The sequence below is a fragment of the Camelus dromedarius genome, chromosome 31 (genome assembly GCF_036321535.1).
Source record: "Camelus dromedarius isolate mCamDro1 chromosome 31, mCamDro1.pat, whole genome shotgun sequence".
Lineage (NCBI taxonomy): Eukaryota > Metazoa > Chordata > Mammalia > Artiodactyla > Camelidae > Camelus > Camelus dromedarius.
The window spans coordinates 19,776,994-19,795,494 of NC_087466.1; the positions used below are offsets into that span (position 1 = coordinate 19,776,994).

The following is an 18,501-nucleotide window of genomic DNA, read 5'->3' on the forward strand; positions in this document are numbered from 1 at the left end:
AAAAAAAACATAAAAGAATCAAAATCTCTAAGTGAGTCTGAGAACCAAAACTCTCACTGCGCTGAAAGATCCCTTCGCGACCGAGAGCGATTCTGCGGCTCCCAGCCAGTCAGCTGCACTTTCGATAGTCTTTCAACTCGGTTAATTGTTCAATTTAGCAGTTGTTGTCTTCGTGAAAATTTTCAGAAAAACAGAAATTTCATTCTCTTCGGAGACGATATGACTTCGATGCTCGACGCGTGTGACTGAATTTCTTAAAAGCAAAGACGGAAAGAGGGCCGTGACGAATCTGCTGCTTCCAATGTAAAGGTCCGGTCCGGAAGGCGGGAATAATCTTCCGTCGCTTGGAGCTCGGCACCAGTCCCCGTGACAAGGGAGGTCCGAGCCTTGCTGAGGTGAGCGAGAGCGGTTTAGTCGGAGCAGGGCCCACCCTGGCGAGAAGGATGAGGGGATTCGGCCTGGACTGTGTGACGGCTCGTGTGGGCCGCCATGTTGAAGCCGGGCAAGGGCGGAGACCTTTTGGGGTTGTGTTGCGGTGAGCGGGGGCGATAGCTGGGTCGGTAGAACGGCCTCTTCCATCCTGCGCCCACCCAGAAGGTGAGGGGTTGGGGGATGTAGCCTCAAGGGCCGGCGGCCTAGGCGCAGTTGCCGTGGGGGGTTTGGGAGTATAGACTTTCCACCGAGACTTCCGCCTTAGCGTCCGCGGCATCGCTGCGCATGCGTGGGTGGCCCCGTGTTCGCGCCTTCAGTTGGTTTCCCACCTGGTGGGAAGCGCGGGCTTGTTCCGCAGACTCACCTGGGAGAGGCGTGCTTTGCTTGCTTGTCTAATAATAGCTTTCGGGGGCATAATTTTAATTATAGACACTGCCTTATCTCGTCTTACCTAAGATGCAGCGAAGTGGCATTTAGCAACATTTTACAGATAATTTAAATTTTGCCCAGGATATCACTGGGTCTTAAACCTGGGTGTTCCGACTCCCAATCCAGTGCTTTTGTACTATCCATACTTTTGTCCCTAATCGCTAATTGCCCCACCTCCCTCCACCCCACCCCCCGGTGAGATTCGTCTTTAACGTCTCGTATTCGTTTATGAAGTAATGACGAGAATCTAAAAATCCAAAGAGATTGTTGTAGGAAATCTCAACGTAGCCACGGAGGACATACACCTAGAAAGATCAATGAAGGGTTGTGAAGCCCGCTCTTCTCTTGGTATTTAGTAATGATCCGAGCATTCAAATCAGGAAGAAAACAGAAAATTCATTTTTTTATCCCTTTGTAGTTCTCTCCAGATTTTAATTTGAAGAACCCTTACAGCTTTGAAGAGGAGTTCTGACTGTGTACAATAATGTCAGTTTTATTTGGTGGATCTTTGTGACTTTCCTGTGGAATAGGGAAGGGTTTCTTTCCCACTTGGTTGGGGCTCTCAGCCTCAAACACCCAGACCTAGCCAGCTTTTTCCTAGCCCCATCTCCAAAGCTTTATATTTTATGACAGCCATCCAAGGAAATAGTTAAAAGCTCAAGCTCTGGAGTCAAAAAAGCCATTGGTTCCAACTCCCTGTCCGGGCTACTTCTGTGATTTGGGATTAAAAAACCCACCATTCTGTATCTCACCCTTTCGCATCTGAAATGGGAGTAATAGAAGTATGTGTGTCCTGGTATTGTTGAGAGGTGAGGGGAGTTGAGTGCTTAGCACAGTACCTGACACCACCTCAGTGTTCCATACAAGTTACCTGTAATTATTACGGTCTTTGGGTTTTGTTTTGTTTTGTTTTGTTTTCCCTGCAACCTTGTGATGAAGGTAGGAAGTAAGATTAGAATCTTAAGAATTTTAGGGCCATGTAGAGGATACCAGAGCAGAGTCCCAAACCACATAGTGGTCTCTCTCTCTTTTTCCCACATGGAGAAATTATACCCATGATAGAGAAAAGACAAAGTGAGTGAGAGGCAGAGCTGAGACTGGACCAAAATTGTCTCACTCTCGTCTCCTGCTCCTTCCCTTGCTCTAGCTGTTTATCATCCTTTTGCTGATAAGAGTACAAGAGAGGTGTCTTCTCTAAAGTTGCCTGTTAATGATGACAGACATAAGCTCTCCTTTTAACAGTTTGGCAGCAGACGGAGTAATGCTGTTTTGTCTCTCAGTTCTCATGAAGTGGTCCTTTTTGTCTTTGGACCAAAAAAGGTTCAGTGAATTTTGACTGGAGTCGGTTCAGCTCCCCAGCATTTATCATGAAGTCCCAGGATTGAAGAGTGTTTATTGTGCATGGGGAAAAACATGAGCAGTATGTCAGAAGAGGTACCATGAGCTGTGGGAGAAACAGATTTGCTTCATGGGGAAGAGGCTGGAAGCTGGACTTGGAAGGACCAGTGGAATTTCCACAAGTGGAGATGGAAGAGGCAGAAAGGAAGAGAATATTCCCAGCAGAGGCAGCTGCACCAGGAAAGACATGGAGCTGGGGAATTAGGGCCCATTCAAGGAATGAGGAGCAGTCCTGGGTGGAATAGGATTTGCAGTGGAATATAGTGAGAGGCTAAGTGGAAGTCAGAGGTCTTGAGTCCATTGATTTTCAGTTTTATTCTGTAGGTGTTTGACTTTTTTACTAGGAAAAAATTCCACTGTGTGCCCTGTAAACAATCACTCCCCTTACATAACCCATAAACTGAAGAACAAAAGCAAAAAAAACCCTTGAGGAAAATTTTAAAAAGAGGGGGGAAGGTATAGATACCGTTTTAATAAATGTCATGGAAAGATGCTGTTAAGAATGAGGCTATCTATTCAACAGAGCCCTGGTTTTTAAGTAACATTTCAGCCCTGGCTCTAAAGCGTTACAGAAGTGGTCACGTGATTTTTAGTAGTGTCTGAAATGTTGGCAAGTACCTGATCTTCCAGCAGATTCACATGAATCAGTTATCACATGTCAGATGTAAATTTACCCACCCTCTTTCAGAAAGAAATACTCTCGTATCAGAATGGATGACAACTGCAGTGAACTGAAAGCCTGCGGCTGGGTCACTGTCATTTTAGTTTTGCTACCTGCTTACTGACAGGTGCAAAATGCTGCATTCAAAACACCATTTTCCCTTGTAGTTTCATTTTTAAAAAAGTTCTTTTCCTTTAGTGATCCACACTGAAATATAATATCTAGAATTTGCTTGAGGATAATCCGGGAGCAGGGACATGAGTGGGGGCACAGGTGAAACCAGACTGGCCAGGTGTCAGTCGTAGTTGGAACTGGCTGGGAGATTCAGGGAGGGTTACGCCACTGTCTGCATTGGTATATGTCTGAAATTCTTGGTAGTAAAGAGATTTTAAAAAACACCATTTCTGTGGCAGTTCCCAGGCTGGTTTTCCTATGACCATTTTAAAGTCTGAAAGGCGAGCCTGTTTTGAGTCTGGATTTCGGTCCATGTTGCCTCATTATAATGTAGTTGGTACATGCCCCCTGCCCTCCTGTGCCTAAGCTGGGTAACACGGATGCGCCGAACTCAGGCATGTTGCCCTCTGCTTCCTCCCAGGAGGGAGGGTGGGTGAGTGGGAAAGAGCATCCCGGAGCCCCGCTGCCTGGCTTGGATACTGTATCCCCGGCTTTCTAGCTGGGGGGCCCCAGCCTCTGAGAATTTGCTTCCCTCCCTATGGAGGAGGAGGCGAATGATTGTTATCTACCTCCCTGGGTTGTTGCAGGGATTAAAGCCATAGCTCGTAGTCGGTGCTACATAAATGATCGCTGTGATCCTCCTTAGAACATGAATGACTGGGTGCCCATCGCCAAGGAGTATGACCCGCTTAAAGCTGGCAGCATCGATGGCACTGACGAAGACCCACACGACCGCGCGGTCTGGAGGGCCATGCTGGCACGCTACGCCCCCAACAAAGGCGTCACCGGAGACCCCCTCCTCACCCTGTTTGTGGCCAGACTGAACCTGCAGACCAAAGAGGAGAGGTTAAAGGAAGTGTTTTCCCGCTATGGGGACATCCGGCGGCTTCGGCTGGTGAGGGACTTGGTCACCGGCTTTTCAAAGGGCTATGCCTTCATTGAATACAAAGAGGAGCGTTCTCTGCTCAAAGCTTACCGGGACGCGGATGGCCTGGTCATCGACCAGCACGAGATATTTGTGGACTACGAACTGGAAAGGACTCTCAAAGGGTGGATTCCTCGGCGACTTGGAGGAGGCCTGGGGGGGAAAAAGGAATCTGGGCAACTGAGATTTGGGGGGCGGGATCGACCTTTCCGAAAACCCATTAATTTGCCCGTTGTGAAGAATGACCAGTACAGAGAGGGAAAGAGGGAGAGGAGGGAGCGCTCCCGATCCCGGGAAAGACACTGGGACTCCAGGATGCGGGATCGGGATCGAGACCATGACCGGGGCCGGGAGAAGAGATGGCTGGAAAGAGAACCAAGCAGGGTGTGGCCTGAGGGTGACTGGGAGAGAGAGAGGGACTTCAGAGATGACAGGGTCAAGGGGAAGGAGAAGAGAGACAGAAGTAAGTAGAGACTCCCCTCCCCCACCGGAACCCCAGCGGAGCCACGGCGTCAGTAACGGTGCAGGGGCGTCTGCAGGGCTGGCGGACGAAGTCCAAGTCCACTGGTCGAATGAAACTTACTGATGACAGTGGGGCTGGGATACGTTTCCTTTCGACTCTGGAACCCAGGTTCAAGGCGAGCACGGACATTTTGAATTTCTGTTCTTCGTGTTATAGTTTTAAGGACATGTTATTTGATAGGCATTTTGTAGTCACCGGCATCTGTGCAGAAGGGCCTGTGGAAGGAGCCACCAGTTAATTTGGCACTAGAGAATTTGTTTTGATTTTCTGCCATCTGTTGGAAATGACCATTATGAGGGCTTGGCAAAAAGAGGTGATGACTGAAAATCATTTGTGTTGGTCCTGTGACTCCTGGAACCCGAATCTGGTCTGAATCTAAGTTGTGTCTTTTCCATCTTTACATCCATGATGCAGGGGTTTGCAGCATTGAAATAAAAATGGGGTAGAAAAGTGAATCCAGGGAGAATGTCCAGAAGCTTCTCAGCAGTGATCTGGGTCAGCCACGAGCTTCTCTTGAACAAATATATAACTCCATTCTCCAGCCAAATGCTGACTGCTTTTTCTTCCCCTTTTCCTTTTTTTGGTGGAATGGCTGACATTTAAAATAAAAAACCAGAGCTGCAGGGCTTTGGGGCTACTGTGGTTTGTGACAGTCTTCCAGCCCTTGGAAAAGGGAACGCTCAAAAGAAACGAGAGTGGAATGAAGATGAAATCAGTGAAAGGTTCCTACCTAGTTCTGGTGGGTTGATTTCCTTTTTTCCCTCTTGATCACCTGGTGGCCTCTGGTTTGTCTGAGAGCTGGATATATTGACCTTAGCTTCTGAGGGCTTTGAGTAAGTTCCATACTGTTCACATGATCTTCAGAAAAGTGACATTTAACATTTTTATTTTATCCACGGCTGTCTCTTTGAAAGTTCAGGTTCTTAAAATTCATGATGTCTCATGCAAAATAAATGTCTGATTTAGTGTCAAGACTCGCACATTAATTACTAGGTTTTTGCATTAGGAGTATGCCTCCTATTGAACGTAGGGAACCTAACTATTAGTCTTAAAATTGCCATTAGAATGGTTTTTAGAAAAATATGCTCTTCCCTTTGTAAATTTCCAGGGCAGAATTTTATTACCTCCCAAGTCTTGCAGGAACAGCCTTGCAGGAACAGCTTTCTGGTCTCACCCACATTTCACTTACGGGGTGTGACATGGGCTGGCGTTGGTAGGTGTGTGAGCTACACAAGAGCGCTCCACATCAGGGAAGCCTGTGTTGAGAGAGCTTCGGAAGAGATGCATCCAGGGCAGTGTTTACATAGTCTAAGCCGGCGGTTGTCAACCCTGAGTGCCACACTCAGACCCCACCCGTGGACATTTGGGCTTAGTCTTGAATCTGCCCTAGTAACTAAAAAACCCAGTAGAACCCCCTGGCAGGGGCTGCAGCGGAAGCCTTCAATGCGGCAAAGGCGGACACCCTCCGACCCAGCAATTCTGCTTCAGGTTTATTCTGCAGACTGACGCACACGTGTGAAAGTGTGCGGTGCTGTTTTAGATCAGAAGGAAGCTAGTTGTCTACTGGTGGGGCCTGGACAAACGGGAACAAATTACACTGTATAGTCGACCAGGGTTCCCCAGTCTTGGCGCTGTTGGCATTTGGGGCTGGATAATTCGCTGTCACTGGGGGCTGTCCTGTGCACTGTAGGGAATGTGGCAGCATCCCTGGGGTCTGCCCCCTGGATGGCAGTGGTACCCTCCCCACCAGAGGTGACAACCAAAAATGTCTCCACAGAGTGCCAGGTGTCCCTGTGGGCCAATCGTGAGCCCCACGGTCTTTTACACTGATGTAGGGGCATGTCCAGGGTGTTCTAAGGAAAGAAAGGTACAGATAGCAAGTGTATGATATACTGCCAATTATGTAAAAAGGGAATGGAAATATATATATATTTTTAACATAATTTGCATGTATATTTATAAACTATTTCAGGAAAGACACCCAAGAAGCTACCAACACTGGTCACCCCTGGGAAGGGTAAGGAAAACTGACTGGGGCAGGGGGATTCCTCAGTATACATGCTTTTATGTTCTCTGAGAATAAGCTCTGATAATTCTAATGGGCAGTCAGGTTGGAGAACCACTGCTCTAAACCAACGTTATCCCTTCTGATTGTTTTTCTCAGTGATCTGAGAACAGTCCACCTGATGGTTTCTTAGCAAACCACAGCAAGATGTGTAGACAGCAGCCCTGTCAGACGTACTTGAGCGCTCCGTTAGGAACGGATACCTCTCTCAATCTGTGAGCACTCGGCCTTGCACCGTGGGTGCCCCGTGGGCGGACAGAAAGCAATATTTGGGCAAACTCCCAACTCGCAAGTTGCAGACGGGGCACCTGGCTCTCCGTCTGCTCCTGCAGCCCCACGACTCAGCCAGACACGCGGTCCCCAAGCCGTCTTTTCACCCACCGCCCTCGCTTTTGGCAAGTCTACCCCACCCACCATCCGGCATCCCCTGGGGTTCCGCACCCCATTCCCCATCCGCCTTGGGACATCTGTCTTCTTTGCAGGGGACTAAGTATTGGACGTAGTGAATGCTAGAAGGAAATATGCCAGGGGGAAAAAATCCACACAAGAAACGTTGCACTATCTCGTCCTTAGCAACTTTGTTTGGTTAGTACTGCATAACTCACAGCAGATTCCAAGGCACTCGCCTTAAACATTGCTACATGCTCTAGGCATTGTCAGTTACAAGGTGCAGTGGAAAACCATGGGCTCTTGCAAAGCTGTCTCCAGTTTCTGGGTGGGAGGACTGTCACCCCCGTTTTCCGTTGCTTTGTGTCTGAGCTGGGCCACCTCGTCCTGTGACTTCCGAGGCCTGCTTGTGTAGTTGACACATCCTGTACATAATGCTACCACCATGACAATTTCATGAACGTAACTAATGAAAACGTACCACTTCCCTGCCTCCCACCTAAGTGTGACAAACGTGATCATAAAACCTCTACACACAGAATTTCATACAAAGCAAGTCAAACAGCAATTATAGTGGCAAGTGATGTATCTGGCGAAGCTTGTGTTACTGAAGTTAATGCAAAAGTCGACCTCCACTCGTGGTATTATTAAATATATATCCTAAGGGATCAGAGTCATCTATTAGAAACAGTGATAGCCCTGGGTATAAATAAACGTTTCTTTAGAGTTTGGCATCAGTTTTTCAACGTGCTTCCTCAAAGCAGACAGTTTGTTTGAGGGATCAGTTTTGAGGGTACATCTGAACCAAGAGGTGTACAGGGTTGTGACACCTGGGGCGGCCAGGTTCCATTGCAGGCGCTGGCAGTGGGCACTTCAGGTCCGAGGACAGAGGTGGGCCACGGTCACAGGTGCTGCAGGGCCTCCTGTCCTTGCTCCGTGTAACCGTCGTCTCGGTGGGAGTTGGCCCACTGGCCAAAGGACTCGTGGATATGCACGTTTCTCTGTGTGTTGGCCAGACGCTTCTTATCTCGGGAGAAGAAGCTAAACCTTTTGGAAGAGAAGGAAAGAAATGAGAGCCTGCCCTTGGCCGTGCGCGTCACGGTTTTTGCAATGCCAGGGACATACAGCGGCAAACGTGAAGGGAGCAAATCAACTCAAGGTGTGAACGGAAGAGTTGGGGGGTGCGGGTCAGAGTTATTCCAGAAAGCAGCAGGGGATTCTGCATGTCACTGCCATGGGACCTTGGAGGTGGCATGGTGTGGTCAGGGTGCGCACGTATGTGATGTGTGATGCATCCATCTCCCGCATTAAGCACTGCTGGGGATTTCTTCTCATTATGAGTGGAAGTAAAAAGCTACTGGGAACATAAATCATGAGTCACTTTACCCTAGTGATGCAGAGAAAGTAATACTCGAAAGCCACATGGAGCGTAAGATGATTCTGATGTAAAGAGACGAATGTTTTAAATTTAAGTAATTATGTATTTATTTAATATGAATCGGGAAACCAGCTAAGTACATATCAAAGACCAAACTTCATGGAGATTACTGCTGCTAAGAATGAGGTGAAAAGTGGACAGTTAAAAAATAGGACAGTTAAGATATGTATTAAGGGTACACATGGTTCTCTGATTAGATGAACACTGTGAGTGTAGTATGTGAATGAATTTTGAGAAACATCAAAATTGATGACAAAAACTGATTTAATAGTGAAAGCCTGGAGAAGTTACCACAGTAACTACATAGCAACAGTTAAAACGGACCAACGGGTCTTTTTAAGACAGATGTGACTTGATCACTGATTAGTCAGAGTGAACCATCTGATGCCTAAAAGATAAAGGCAGAAATCAGAGGCAAAAAGCTTACAAAGTGGTCCATTTAAAACAAGGTTGGCTTTAACTCTACCTAAACAGAGACTAGGACCCTGGCCAGTACACCTGAGCTGGCCCATTTTGAGTATCTCCCCTCGAAACCCTTTCTGAGCTGCCAGCTGTCCTTCCATGCTCCCAGCCCCTAAAGGTTCCTTCTATTCTCACCAAGTTCCCTTACTCTTGAATTTTGGTTTTTGAACTTGGTAAGAGATCCCGTCGCTCTGTTATGTTCTCCAGGGGCAGGGATAGGAATGAACCACTAAGAAATCAAAGCTTCAGATCAACTATTTTTAGTTCCCTCTGTCTGTTCACCTATTAGCTTTTTCTTTTTTTCCCCCTTAGTGCGATAGCCTATGGTTTCAATCACATCTAGGTGAAAATGATTTTCCTGTTCTGTGGTTACTGGATCCTACAGTAGCTTCCCACCAGGAATAAAGTGGTCTTTCATCGTAAAGGTCGGGCACGCCAAATTTGTCTGGAAATTCTCCCTACAGCCAGTATGTGTACTAGCAAGTGAAGGCATGATTTTTTCATCCTGGGTTATTTGTGAGCACTTTTCATAGTGTAATCAAAGCAATCAGCTGGCCAAAAATACAGCGGCACCCATCACTGTTACATTTCACGTCTACCTGATTCAGGCAGGAAAGCCACTTGCCACGCCCTGTCTAAGGGGACACTGAGAGAATCAAGATGAAGGTCCCCTCCTCTGTTTTTCTTTCTTTTTTTTTTTTTTTTTTTAAAAAAACCAAGATCAAATGGCTCACTGATGATGGCTCGGCAAAACAAAGCGGTTTAGAAAGCCAGGGCGTGAAGATCGAAAACACAGCGTTAGTGTCACTCAAGGGGTGGGTCGTGGTGGGCGTTGATTACTGACCCGTCACTTAAAGGACCTTCTTTACTGGATCATGGACAAGGTGGTTTTAGAATGGAAACAGAAAAGACAAAAAGAATTATCGGTGACAGAGCCGAGAATTCCGAGGCTTCACTCGTGCCGATCGAGCGTCATGAGTGGCACGTCTGGAATCACACACAACACCCACTTCAAATGGGGACACGCAGGTGATGGCCATGCAGCTAACGTGGCCAGAGGAGACAGGCCAGCCCCAGCAGTAGCCGCAGCAGACATTCCAAAGGCACAGCTCAAAAGAAAACCAGAAAATCACAGTGCCTACGAGGGACACAAGTCGTCGGACAGGCTGCAGTGTGGGGTCATCTATTATCAGTCCAGCGGCTACCATGGGCATTATGGCTGTAAAGATCCTGGTTAGAAAAGTACAGATAGACACAGAGAAGATAAAAACAGGGGAGGCATGAAAAAGAAACACACTCCACAGACAGATCAGCTGAAGGGTTTGCTTATGGTTTATGCTATGGGTGGAACGATACTGCTGCAACCCTCCCCCGTTCATATTTTGAAGTCCTAACCCCCAGTACCTCAGAAAGTGACCTTATTTAGAAATAGAATCCTTGTAGATGTGACTAGTTTTGGTGAGATCATACTGGAGTACGATGGTCCTCATCCAGTGTGACTGGTGTCCTTATAAAAGGGGAGATTTGGACACAGACATGCGTATAGGAAGAAGGCCAAGTGAGGATGGAGGCAAAGACTGGGGTGATGCTTCCATACGTGAGCAAAGGCCAAAGATGGCCAGCAAACCACGAGAAGCTGAGAGAGAGGCAGGGAACAGATTCCCCCTCACGGCTCTCAAAAAGAATCGACCCTGCTAACGCCTTGATCTTGGACTTCTAGCTCCCAGAACTGTGAGACAATACTTTTCCAGTGTTTAAGCAAACTCCATTTGTGGTCCCGCAGCCCTAGCAGATGTATACAGCATGTGATGACCACCTAGGTTAGACAGGGGGCCTCAAGGGCTGGAAACACAGGCCTGGGTGCGGGAAAGGGAAAGTCGACCCCTGTGGTGGGGGTTGGTGGTGACGAGCTTGGGTGTCTTCCAGCACATCTCCCCCAGCTGCCCTGAGCTGCAGGCTCTGTGCCCTGAAGGCGGCCCGGGGAGAACCAGGAGAGAAGGTGAGGCAGCCGGGTAGATGGGGCAGGAGAGAGCCTGCGTAATCACCTGCCTGGGTAGGTCAGAGCTGACAGTCAGTGCTCACCGGTTCCTTGTCTGGGCAAGGAAAGTGAAGAAGAAACGCCAGCCAAGCCTCGAGACCTTATTTTGAACGGCTCTGACTTTTTTTTTAAGAGGTTGGTGGGGAAAGTATGATTATCTCAAATGAGGTTTGGAGATTCTCTGTCTGGATCACCCTTGATGCAACTTCACAGAGTAGCTGGAAGTTGGCATCCTGGCAGAAACACCTGGCTGGCTTCTCATGGGGACAATGAAAAAAGGGGGCTACCTTGTGGTAAATGGGCCCAATTCCCAGGGGCCAGGCTAGTTGGTACCAGTAGCTTTCTAGGGGCTCTAAACCACACAGTTCTGCACCCACCTTCACCAGGACTCCTCTCTCAGTGTACGTAACAGGGAGCCCCCAAAGACAGAGTCACTGGTTGGGGGTGGTCCCACATGTGGGGTGGGTATTTTGCCTGGACGGATGTTTGCCCACTAGGAAATGCTGGTCCTCATATGGGGCCTGATCAGGGGCGAGACTGACGCACAGGGATCCTGGGGCACCTAGGGGGTTCCGGCCGAGTTATTCTCTGTGTCTCTCACTGAACAGACTGCCCCCTTCTCTCCCTATCCCAGGTGCCTCACTATAGAAGCCGCCTCCTTCAGAGGGACTGCCACTTTCATGACAAAAAGACTACCTTGTTTTGGCCAAAAGTTATGACCTGGATATGATGTAGCTTTAAACTCCCCCCTCCCCCACCCCTCCCTGCGACAATTCTTTCTGTAAGACTCAAACCGAATGAGGTTCTGACAGTGGCATTTCAGGCAGCGTAAAGGGCGGCTGCGAGGAAGCTATTTCTGGGCTGCAGCGAGGAGGGCGGTGGGTAGGAGGACAGGGACAGGACGCACCGTTGTCACTACTGTTGGATACCTGGGTGGCCGCCTGCTTCAAGACCAACCTTTCTGGTGTGTAAGGCCAGCTGTTCTGATCGCAGCTTCCCTGGCTGTGCCTCTGCGCCCACTGCCAGCTTCCTGCCCCCCTGGGCAGCCCCCGCCCCTGCTCAGCAGCGAGCAGCTGTGTGTGCGTGCATGCGACCAAGACTGAGAGCCGGAGGCCACACAAAGGGGGCGCTGGTGCCTGGTGTCCACTGGGGATGAGGCTGGAGTCACTCAGGCGCTCCCTCGTGACCCTCCCGGGCAGTGCCAACCCAGACTCCCCGGCCAGCAGCTGCTCAATCACAAGCTATTCTTGGAACGTCTGGGCACACTGTTTTGACAGTGGCAAGAGTTTCTGGTTCCCTGGACCAGTTCAGCCCAGAAATGTAGACTCTGGTGTCTCTGGCTGGTGGTGCATTTGAGAGATAAGGGAACTGGGCGGTCAGCCCAGAGCTGATGACTCGGGAAGTGGGGTGAGCAAAAGGGGGCGGGAAGGCCGAACGAGACAGCTGGGGCAAGCACGGGGCGGGCGGCAGACAAAAGGCAGGGCTTCCAATCTGACTCTGATCCTTCTCGGCAGCATGAGCTCAATGAAGGCAATGGACTTCTCTGGGCCCCAGGTTCCTCATCTGAGAAATGCGGCTAACTGTCCCAGCTCTGAATCTCCATCAGGGTGAAGATACCCTAATTCAAGTGCTCCAAGACGGTGAAGCCCTCTCGAACCTCCATGGCAGTTACTGCTTACTTCCCGGGCAGTGGGAAAAGCAGTCAAAGGCGGGGAGCTGAGCTGGAGAACGGCCGTGAGAGGCACTCAAGAGGCCGTGTGACTAATACTCCACAAAAGCAAGGACGAAGGGACCAAGTAGACCCAGATGGCTGCCCGAGAGTGAAGGATGGAGAGGGAGACAAGCGTGGAGCCGTCTTAAGAACCACCGTTCCCTTGCCCGGGTCCCCAGGGAAGACCTGTCCCTGCCCCAGGCCCTGAGCTCGTGGCTGCACTGATGCAGCGCCTGGTCGGCGGCTGAGGTGGACAAAGGCGACCAGTGTCCTGTCTGGGCTGCCGGTGTGATGTTCCACTTATCCCCTAGAAGGCCGGGACAGCCGCGGGACTGGCCACCTGCACCCTGTGGACAGGAGATTCTGATTTCTCCCTCCCTCCCTGGTTCCCTGATTCCAGCTGCTTCTCCTGCCAGGCTCAGAGCCCCAGGTCTTGCTGAGTAACCAGAGGTCAAGCTAAAGAGGAGATGGGCTTTGAGAACAGGGCCCCAGGGTCCTTTCTGGAGCAATCTGGAAGAGAGGACCAGACACCACAGCCTGCACCACAGGTGTGGGTAGAAGAACTAATGGGAAGAAGATTGTTGGCTAGTTCTGATAACTTCCCTCTGGATTCTACCCAGTATGAGATTTGCAAAAGCCACCTCTTAATTACTTGTTTTAAAGAAAGGGGACTGGAGTGGAAAACTAGAAAGTCAGAACAGCCCAGCTTCAGAAGGAAGTCTCAGAATTACACGTGACTTGGAATGACAGTGCCGGCGACGCTGTAAATGCGCTTCACCTGGAGCAGAGATGCTAGCACGGTCCGACTGTTACAGGCAAGGAACTACTCTAGGAAGAAGACACTGGTCTCCTGGTCTCATCCCTCCCTCAGCCCAGGAAAGGCCTGTGTGGCTCATCAACTTTTTCTCAACTTCCCCAGGTTTTAACCCAAAGCATGTAAAAGCCATTCTGCTCATCCTTACATGCAAGTAGGGCTGGAGGACGGATCAGGGTCTAAGAGCAGTCAGTCCCATTTCTTACCGAGCACTGGATGGAAAACCCTAACCAAGGGTGCTGATTACATCACATAATCGGGACCAGAGGGTTCCCTCTCCCCAAGATGAGGCTACAGTGGATACCTGTTACGTCTCCGAGTTAATTAGCAAACTGACCTTGCTTGGGGCCTGTCCTTCCCCTCATTTCAGCTCACGGGAACTGGATGGAGTTAAAGCTACTCTCAGCTTCAGGTGTGAGAATGAGACCCAGGCCAGGCCTGTGGATGCACTGCCCTGTGATTGGCTCAGGGGTGGCCATGTGACCCAGTCAGAGCCAATGAGACTCGACTCTGACTCCCATGGGAGAGTCTCTCTTCCCACTGGAGTTTCAGACCAGAAAACAGAAGCCCGAGCTGATGGCTGCGGCATTTCCACCCTAAGGGGACAGCACAGCCAAGAATACAGCCCCCAGAGAGGAAAACCAAGTCAGAAACAGAGGGAACGAAGCAGAGCCCTGATGACAAGACCTGGGTCCAGCTGAGCCTGAAGCCAGAATGACCTGAAAATTTTTAGTTGCTTGGCCAACAGTTTTTCTTTAAGTTACTTTGAGTTGAGTTTCAAGTGCTGACGGACGATTATGAACTTATATGTGGCCAAGATGGTACTGGGATCCAGAGGAAGCCTTTCTGGTTCCAAGCTTCACCCCAGAAAATATTTATCCCTAACCAGAACTGGGACCACAGCTCCTCCGAAACCAGCAGATGGAGGGCCAGGCAAACGAGCAACACAGAAGTGGCAGAGGAGGCTTGGAAAGGAGCCGTGGGTTAACCCACACACTCCAGAGGGTGGCCAGCCTTTCCCACAGCCACCAGGGCCCAGCATTTGAACAAGGCACCCCTTTCTAAGAGCAGAGGGTCCAGCAGTTACAAGGCTGCACACATTTTGTGTTCCCTTCCCATTCCCCAACGCTGAGGATGAATTCAGTTCCCAGGATAAGAACTAGCCAAGAATTTCCAAACATAACTGGACTTCAAAGGTTGAGGCATCCGAGTAGTACCCCAGTCTCTCTCCCCACACACTCCGGTCTGCTTTCCCACCCACAGCACTCGCTTTCACAAGGCCTCTCGGGGCTTGCGGGGAAGAACCGATGCCTCTTCTGTAATGAGCCAGAAGGCCGAGAGCCAGGAGGACCCTCTCAGGGGGGACAACGAGGCCACAAGACAACTGGGAGCAGGAGGTGCTCTTGCAGAGTGTAAAACCTGGGCTCTGGGGCCGGGCTGCCTGGGTTCGAGCCCTGGCTCTGCCTTGTATTGGCTGTATGACCCAGGCAGGTGACTGACCTCAATGCTTCAGTCTCCTTAACTGGGAATGGCAGTGCCCCCACCTCACAGGGCTATTATCTGCAGGAACAGTAACCGGCACATAGTAGGTTCTTAGTAGATATTAACTAACTAGACCAGAGCTTTAACCTTTTATCTGAAGGGCTGTAGGGGTCAGTGAACCCGAAACTGTTTACAAATCTCTACGTCCCACCCCCCTACCCCAGGGAAAGGGTCTGCACACTCTCATCCGCATCTCTTGTGATGCAGGGACCACTGAAGTAGCTTTAAGTCTAGCTGAGGGCAAGGACTAGGTCGCTCTTTTCTTGCATGTCCCCCACAGCAACCAGGGCCTGACTCTGCATGCATTATGCACCAATCAGTCCTTAATGCAGAGACAGAGGGACAGGTGAAGTCCTCACAGAAAAGCATACATGGGGGGACCTGCGGCCATTCCGGACTCCTGGGGTTTCAAGTCCTTAAAATGCATGACCCTCCCCTACCGCGCCGTGTTTGCTGTCCTCAGAGACATGCCCCACTTGACGCTCTCAAGCAAGCCCTGAGCGTCAGCCACAGGCCCCACCCCTTTCCCGCCCGCTCAGCCTTCCCCAAACCTCTCTGCCCTGGAACCCCCCGGGAAGAACTCAGCCTTTAAGGTACAGAGGTGGACTGTCAAGGGCCAGACCCAACGTGCCCCGGGGTTAGGCCCATCTCAGCGGGAGGGGGTTAGTTAGTGACAAGCCTGGTGCCCGGGAGAAGTGAGCGGCCGTGGGACCCACCAGGTCGGCCACCCGCCAGCGAGCGGAGCACTTACAGTCGCTTGATCCCAGACTCCGGCTGGGGGGATGTTCTTGGGTGGGCGACGGGCGGAGGCTGGGGTATTCGATTTTCCTCTTCTATTTCTTCACTGGAAGGAATTGAGAGGCGTGAGGTAAAAGAGTCAAACATTCCACAAGAGCTGGACTATTCCAAGGGTATCGTCCGATGGTCCGGGAGGGCGTGTCCTTTTTCAGGGGAGTGGAAGTAAGGGGACCCAGGAGGACAACAACAGTTGCCTCTGCCCCACAGGCTCTCTGCCTCAAGGGCTGGCCTCGGAGCGACAGGAGTGGCCAGTGACGAGGGTTCGTCCTGGAGGCCATGGACACAGGTGCCTGCAGGCCCTTTGGCCCAGTTAGTTAAATGTGAACAATTTCAGGAAGGTCACCACATCGCTATTCTAAGTTTACTTTGGAGATTCTAGCCACAAAGAACGATTCCCTGTTTCCTGTTCTTGCCAAATGCTTCCTTGTCTCCACACCTTTGTGATTTATTCTGCCTGAAATATGCCACCCATAACATATCCCATACCTGAAAAGTACCCTATCCTTTAGGGAAGGCTCAGTTCTGATGCCACCACCTCCATGAAGCCTTCCTGATTTCCACCCCATCCCCAAGCCAGAAGTGACTTCTCTCTTCTTTGAACAGCCAGTGCACACATTGTCATAAAACTGTCTTAGGTGGCGGACTCACAGTGGGTTTTCAGTAAAAATGTGTGGCATTGTATTTTCTCTGATGTCTTATCTTCCCTCCTGGGGCAGGGACATCTGGTGCATCCTTCCTTCCAGCTTTCTGTTCAACAGATAGATGTTGTGCGCCTACGCTGTGCTGGTGCGCCTACGCTGTGCTAAGCTGCATGCTGAGTTCTGGGAACTTAGTCACGAAAAGACAAATAAGGTTTCTGGTCTCATGCTGTTGCAGTCTGGTGTGGAAACAGACAATAAAACAAGCATGTTCATAAACAGGATAATGTGAGATGGTGAAAAGAGACATGCAGAAAGTAAAACTGGGTAAAGCGATAAACAGTGACCAGGACAGGGTGCTCATCTGGAGGGGAGGTGATGAGGAAGGCAGGCCTCTCTGAGGAGGTGACACCTGACCTGACCCTGAATGACCAGGAGTCAAGAGCAGCATGTGCAAAGGGCCTGAGGTAGAAACAAGCATGGTGTGTTTTGGGGACCCAATAGAAGGGCAGTGTGTGCAAAGCTGAATGAGTATGAGGTTTCATGGCACGAGATGGTGGGCTAAGTCAGGAGCAGTGCTATCCGCAGAACTTCCCACAAGGATGGGAACAGTCTATATCTTTGCCGTCCAATATGGTGGCCATTAGCCACAAGTGACAACTGAACACTTGAAATGTGGCGAGTGCAATTGAGGAACTGAATTTTACATTTTACCTAAGTTTAACTCATTCAAATTTAAATAGCCACATGTGGCTAATGGCTACCACATCAGACGGTGCAGCTCTACCATGTACAAGAAGTTCACGGGCCACAAATGGACCAGATGAACAAATAATTAGGCTGCATAGCTCCACCATCTCTTATCTGTAATTCCAAAATCCGAAAAGCTCTAACACCCAAAATGCATTTGTGAGGTTTTTTTTTTTTTTTGTCATTCCTTTGGTGGTAAAACCTGAAATGAAATCTCATGAGGCTGTTTATAATCTTTATTTATCCCATTTAGTATGAATGTTCGTATCTTTTGCTGCAAAAATATTCACGAGTTTGATTCTAGGGAGCAGCCCCAGACCTCGCTTGTGGTGTGAGAGAATACACAGTAGGTGGAATATTCTTTTCTAACAGCTGGAAAGGTTTTTTTTCATTAAAAAAAATTGGGGGGGGGTACTTAGGTTGGTTTATCTATCTATCCATCTATCTATCTATCTATCTATCTATCTATCTATCTATCTATCTATTTGATGGAGGTATGGGGATTGAGCCCAGGACCTTGTGCATGCTAGGCAAGCGCTCTACCATTGAGCTATACCCTCCCGCCACAGCTGGAAATTCTGAATTAAAAAATGCACCTGAACCCTTGAGTTTCAGGAAGGAATTACGAGCGGGTATGTAAGTGCTTCAGGCCAGAGATGGTCTCCACAATGGATACAGATGCCATCCTTATTTTCCAGGTGCTAATTGTCCCCAAACTCCGCACAATCTCAGCAAGGAGCCAGCCTGGGAGCTCCCAGGGACACTCACCTCTTATAGTACGCCAGCTCCTCCTGCAACAAAAACACCTTGGACTTGAGCTCGTTCCTCTCGTGCAGCACGTCCCGCAGTTCCTGCAGTGTGAACCGGGGGCGGTTGGGGTCCTTGAGGTCCATGGCCACCTTCTCCACCTCTGAGACACACTCGTCTCCGCCCGGCTCCGTCTGGAGGAGGCAGAGATGCTGCAAATGAATTCCTGGCCTGCCACCACCAGCACCCACTACGCATCCTGCCGGAGCCCGAATTTCCCATCCTCCCGGGGCCTGGGCAGCTCGCCGAGGGCGCTATTTTAAGAACTTGCAGGCAGCCTCTGCTCACGTTCTATGCAGTCAGCGTCCCTCTGGAGACGAAAGCCAGTGGCCACCATTGTTTGCCTTCTCAATAGCCAGACCCATGGTCCTGGTGCCTCCCCATCTGACTCAGGGTTTTATTACAAATGACATTAAAAGGCACCCGAGGAGAAGAAACAGTGCACCCTCAGTGCCGCCACCCTCTTAAATCTGCTTGCTTTCCCTTTCCTGTTTTCTTGCCTCATTTTC

At 49.9% G+C, this 18,501-nt stretch overlaps 2 protein-coding genes across 5 annotated transcripts in view; one reads left to right on the plus strand and one right to left on the minus strand.

The window, feature by feature from the left end:
* The first annotated feature begins 249 nt into the window (after positions 1 to 249).
* Positions 250 to 5,514, plus strand: SNRNP35 (small nuclear ribonucleoprotein U11/U12 subunit 35). Of its 2 annotated transcripts, none has more exons than XM_010986334.3 (2): positions 250 to 395; positions 3,741 to 5,514. In XM_010986334.3, the coding sequence occupies exon 2, from the start codon at positions 3,744 to 3,746 to the stop codon at positions 4,488 to 4,490; it is 747 nt and encodes a 248-aa protein (XP_010984636.2). In that variant the 5' UTR covers positions 250 to 395; positions 3,741 to 3,743; the 3' UTR covers positions 4,491 to 5,514. The 2 variants fall into 2 exon arrangements, with proteins under 2 accessions (XP_010984636.2, XP_031298416.1); XM_031442556.2 differs by lacking the exon at positions 250 to 395 and adding an exon at positions 403 to 597.
* A 1,652-nt stretch (positions 5,515 to 7,166) lies between these two features.
* Positions 7,167 to 18,501, minus strand: part of RILPL1 (Rab interacting lysosomal protein like 1) — a 37,164-nt gene continuing 25,829 nt past the window's right edge. The window contains exons 5-8 of one of the 3 annotated variants that reach the window (XM_031442551.2): positions 17,954 to 18,126; positions 15,751 to 15,843; positions 9,739 to 9,762; positions 7,167 to 8,041 (exon numbers count right to left, since the gene is read on the minus strand). In XM_031442551.2, coding sequence (XP_031298411.2) covers positions 7,897 to 8,041; positions 9,739 to 9,762; positions 15,751 to 15,843; positions 17,954 to 18,126 — 435 coding nt within the window. In that variant the 3' untranslated portion in view covers positions 7,167 to 7,896. Of the gene's footprint in view, positions 8,042 to 9,738; positions 9,763 to 10,036; positions 10,125 to 15,750; positions 15,844 to 17,953; positions 18,127 to 18,501 lie in introns of all 3 variants that reach the window. The other 2 variants (XM_031442552.2, XM_010986335.3) reach the window with 2 other exon arrangements.

Coding starts and splice junctions, on each gene's coding strand:
- SNRNP35 (XM_010986334.3), top strand. CDS start 3,744: ATGAATGACTGGGTGCCCATCGCCAAGGAGTATGACCCGCTTAAAGCT.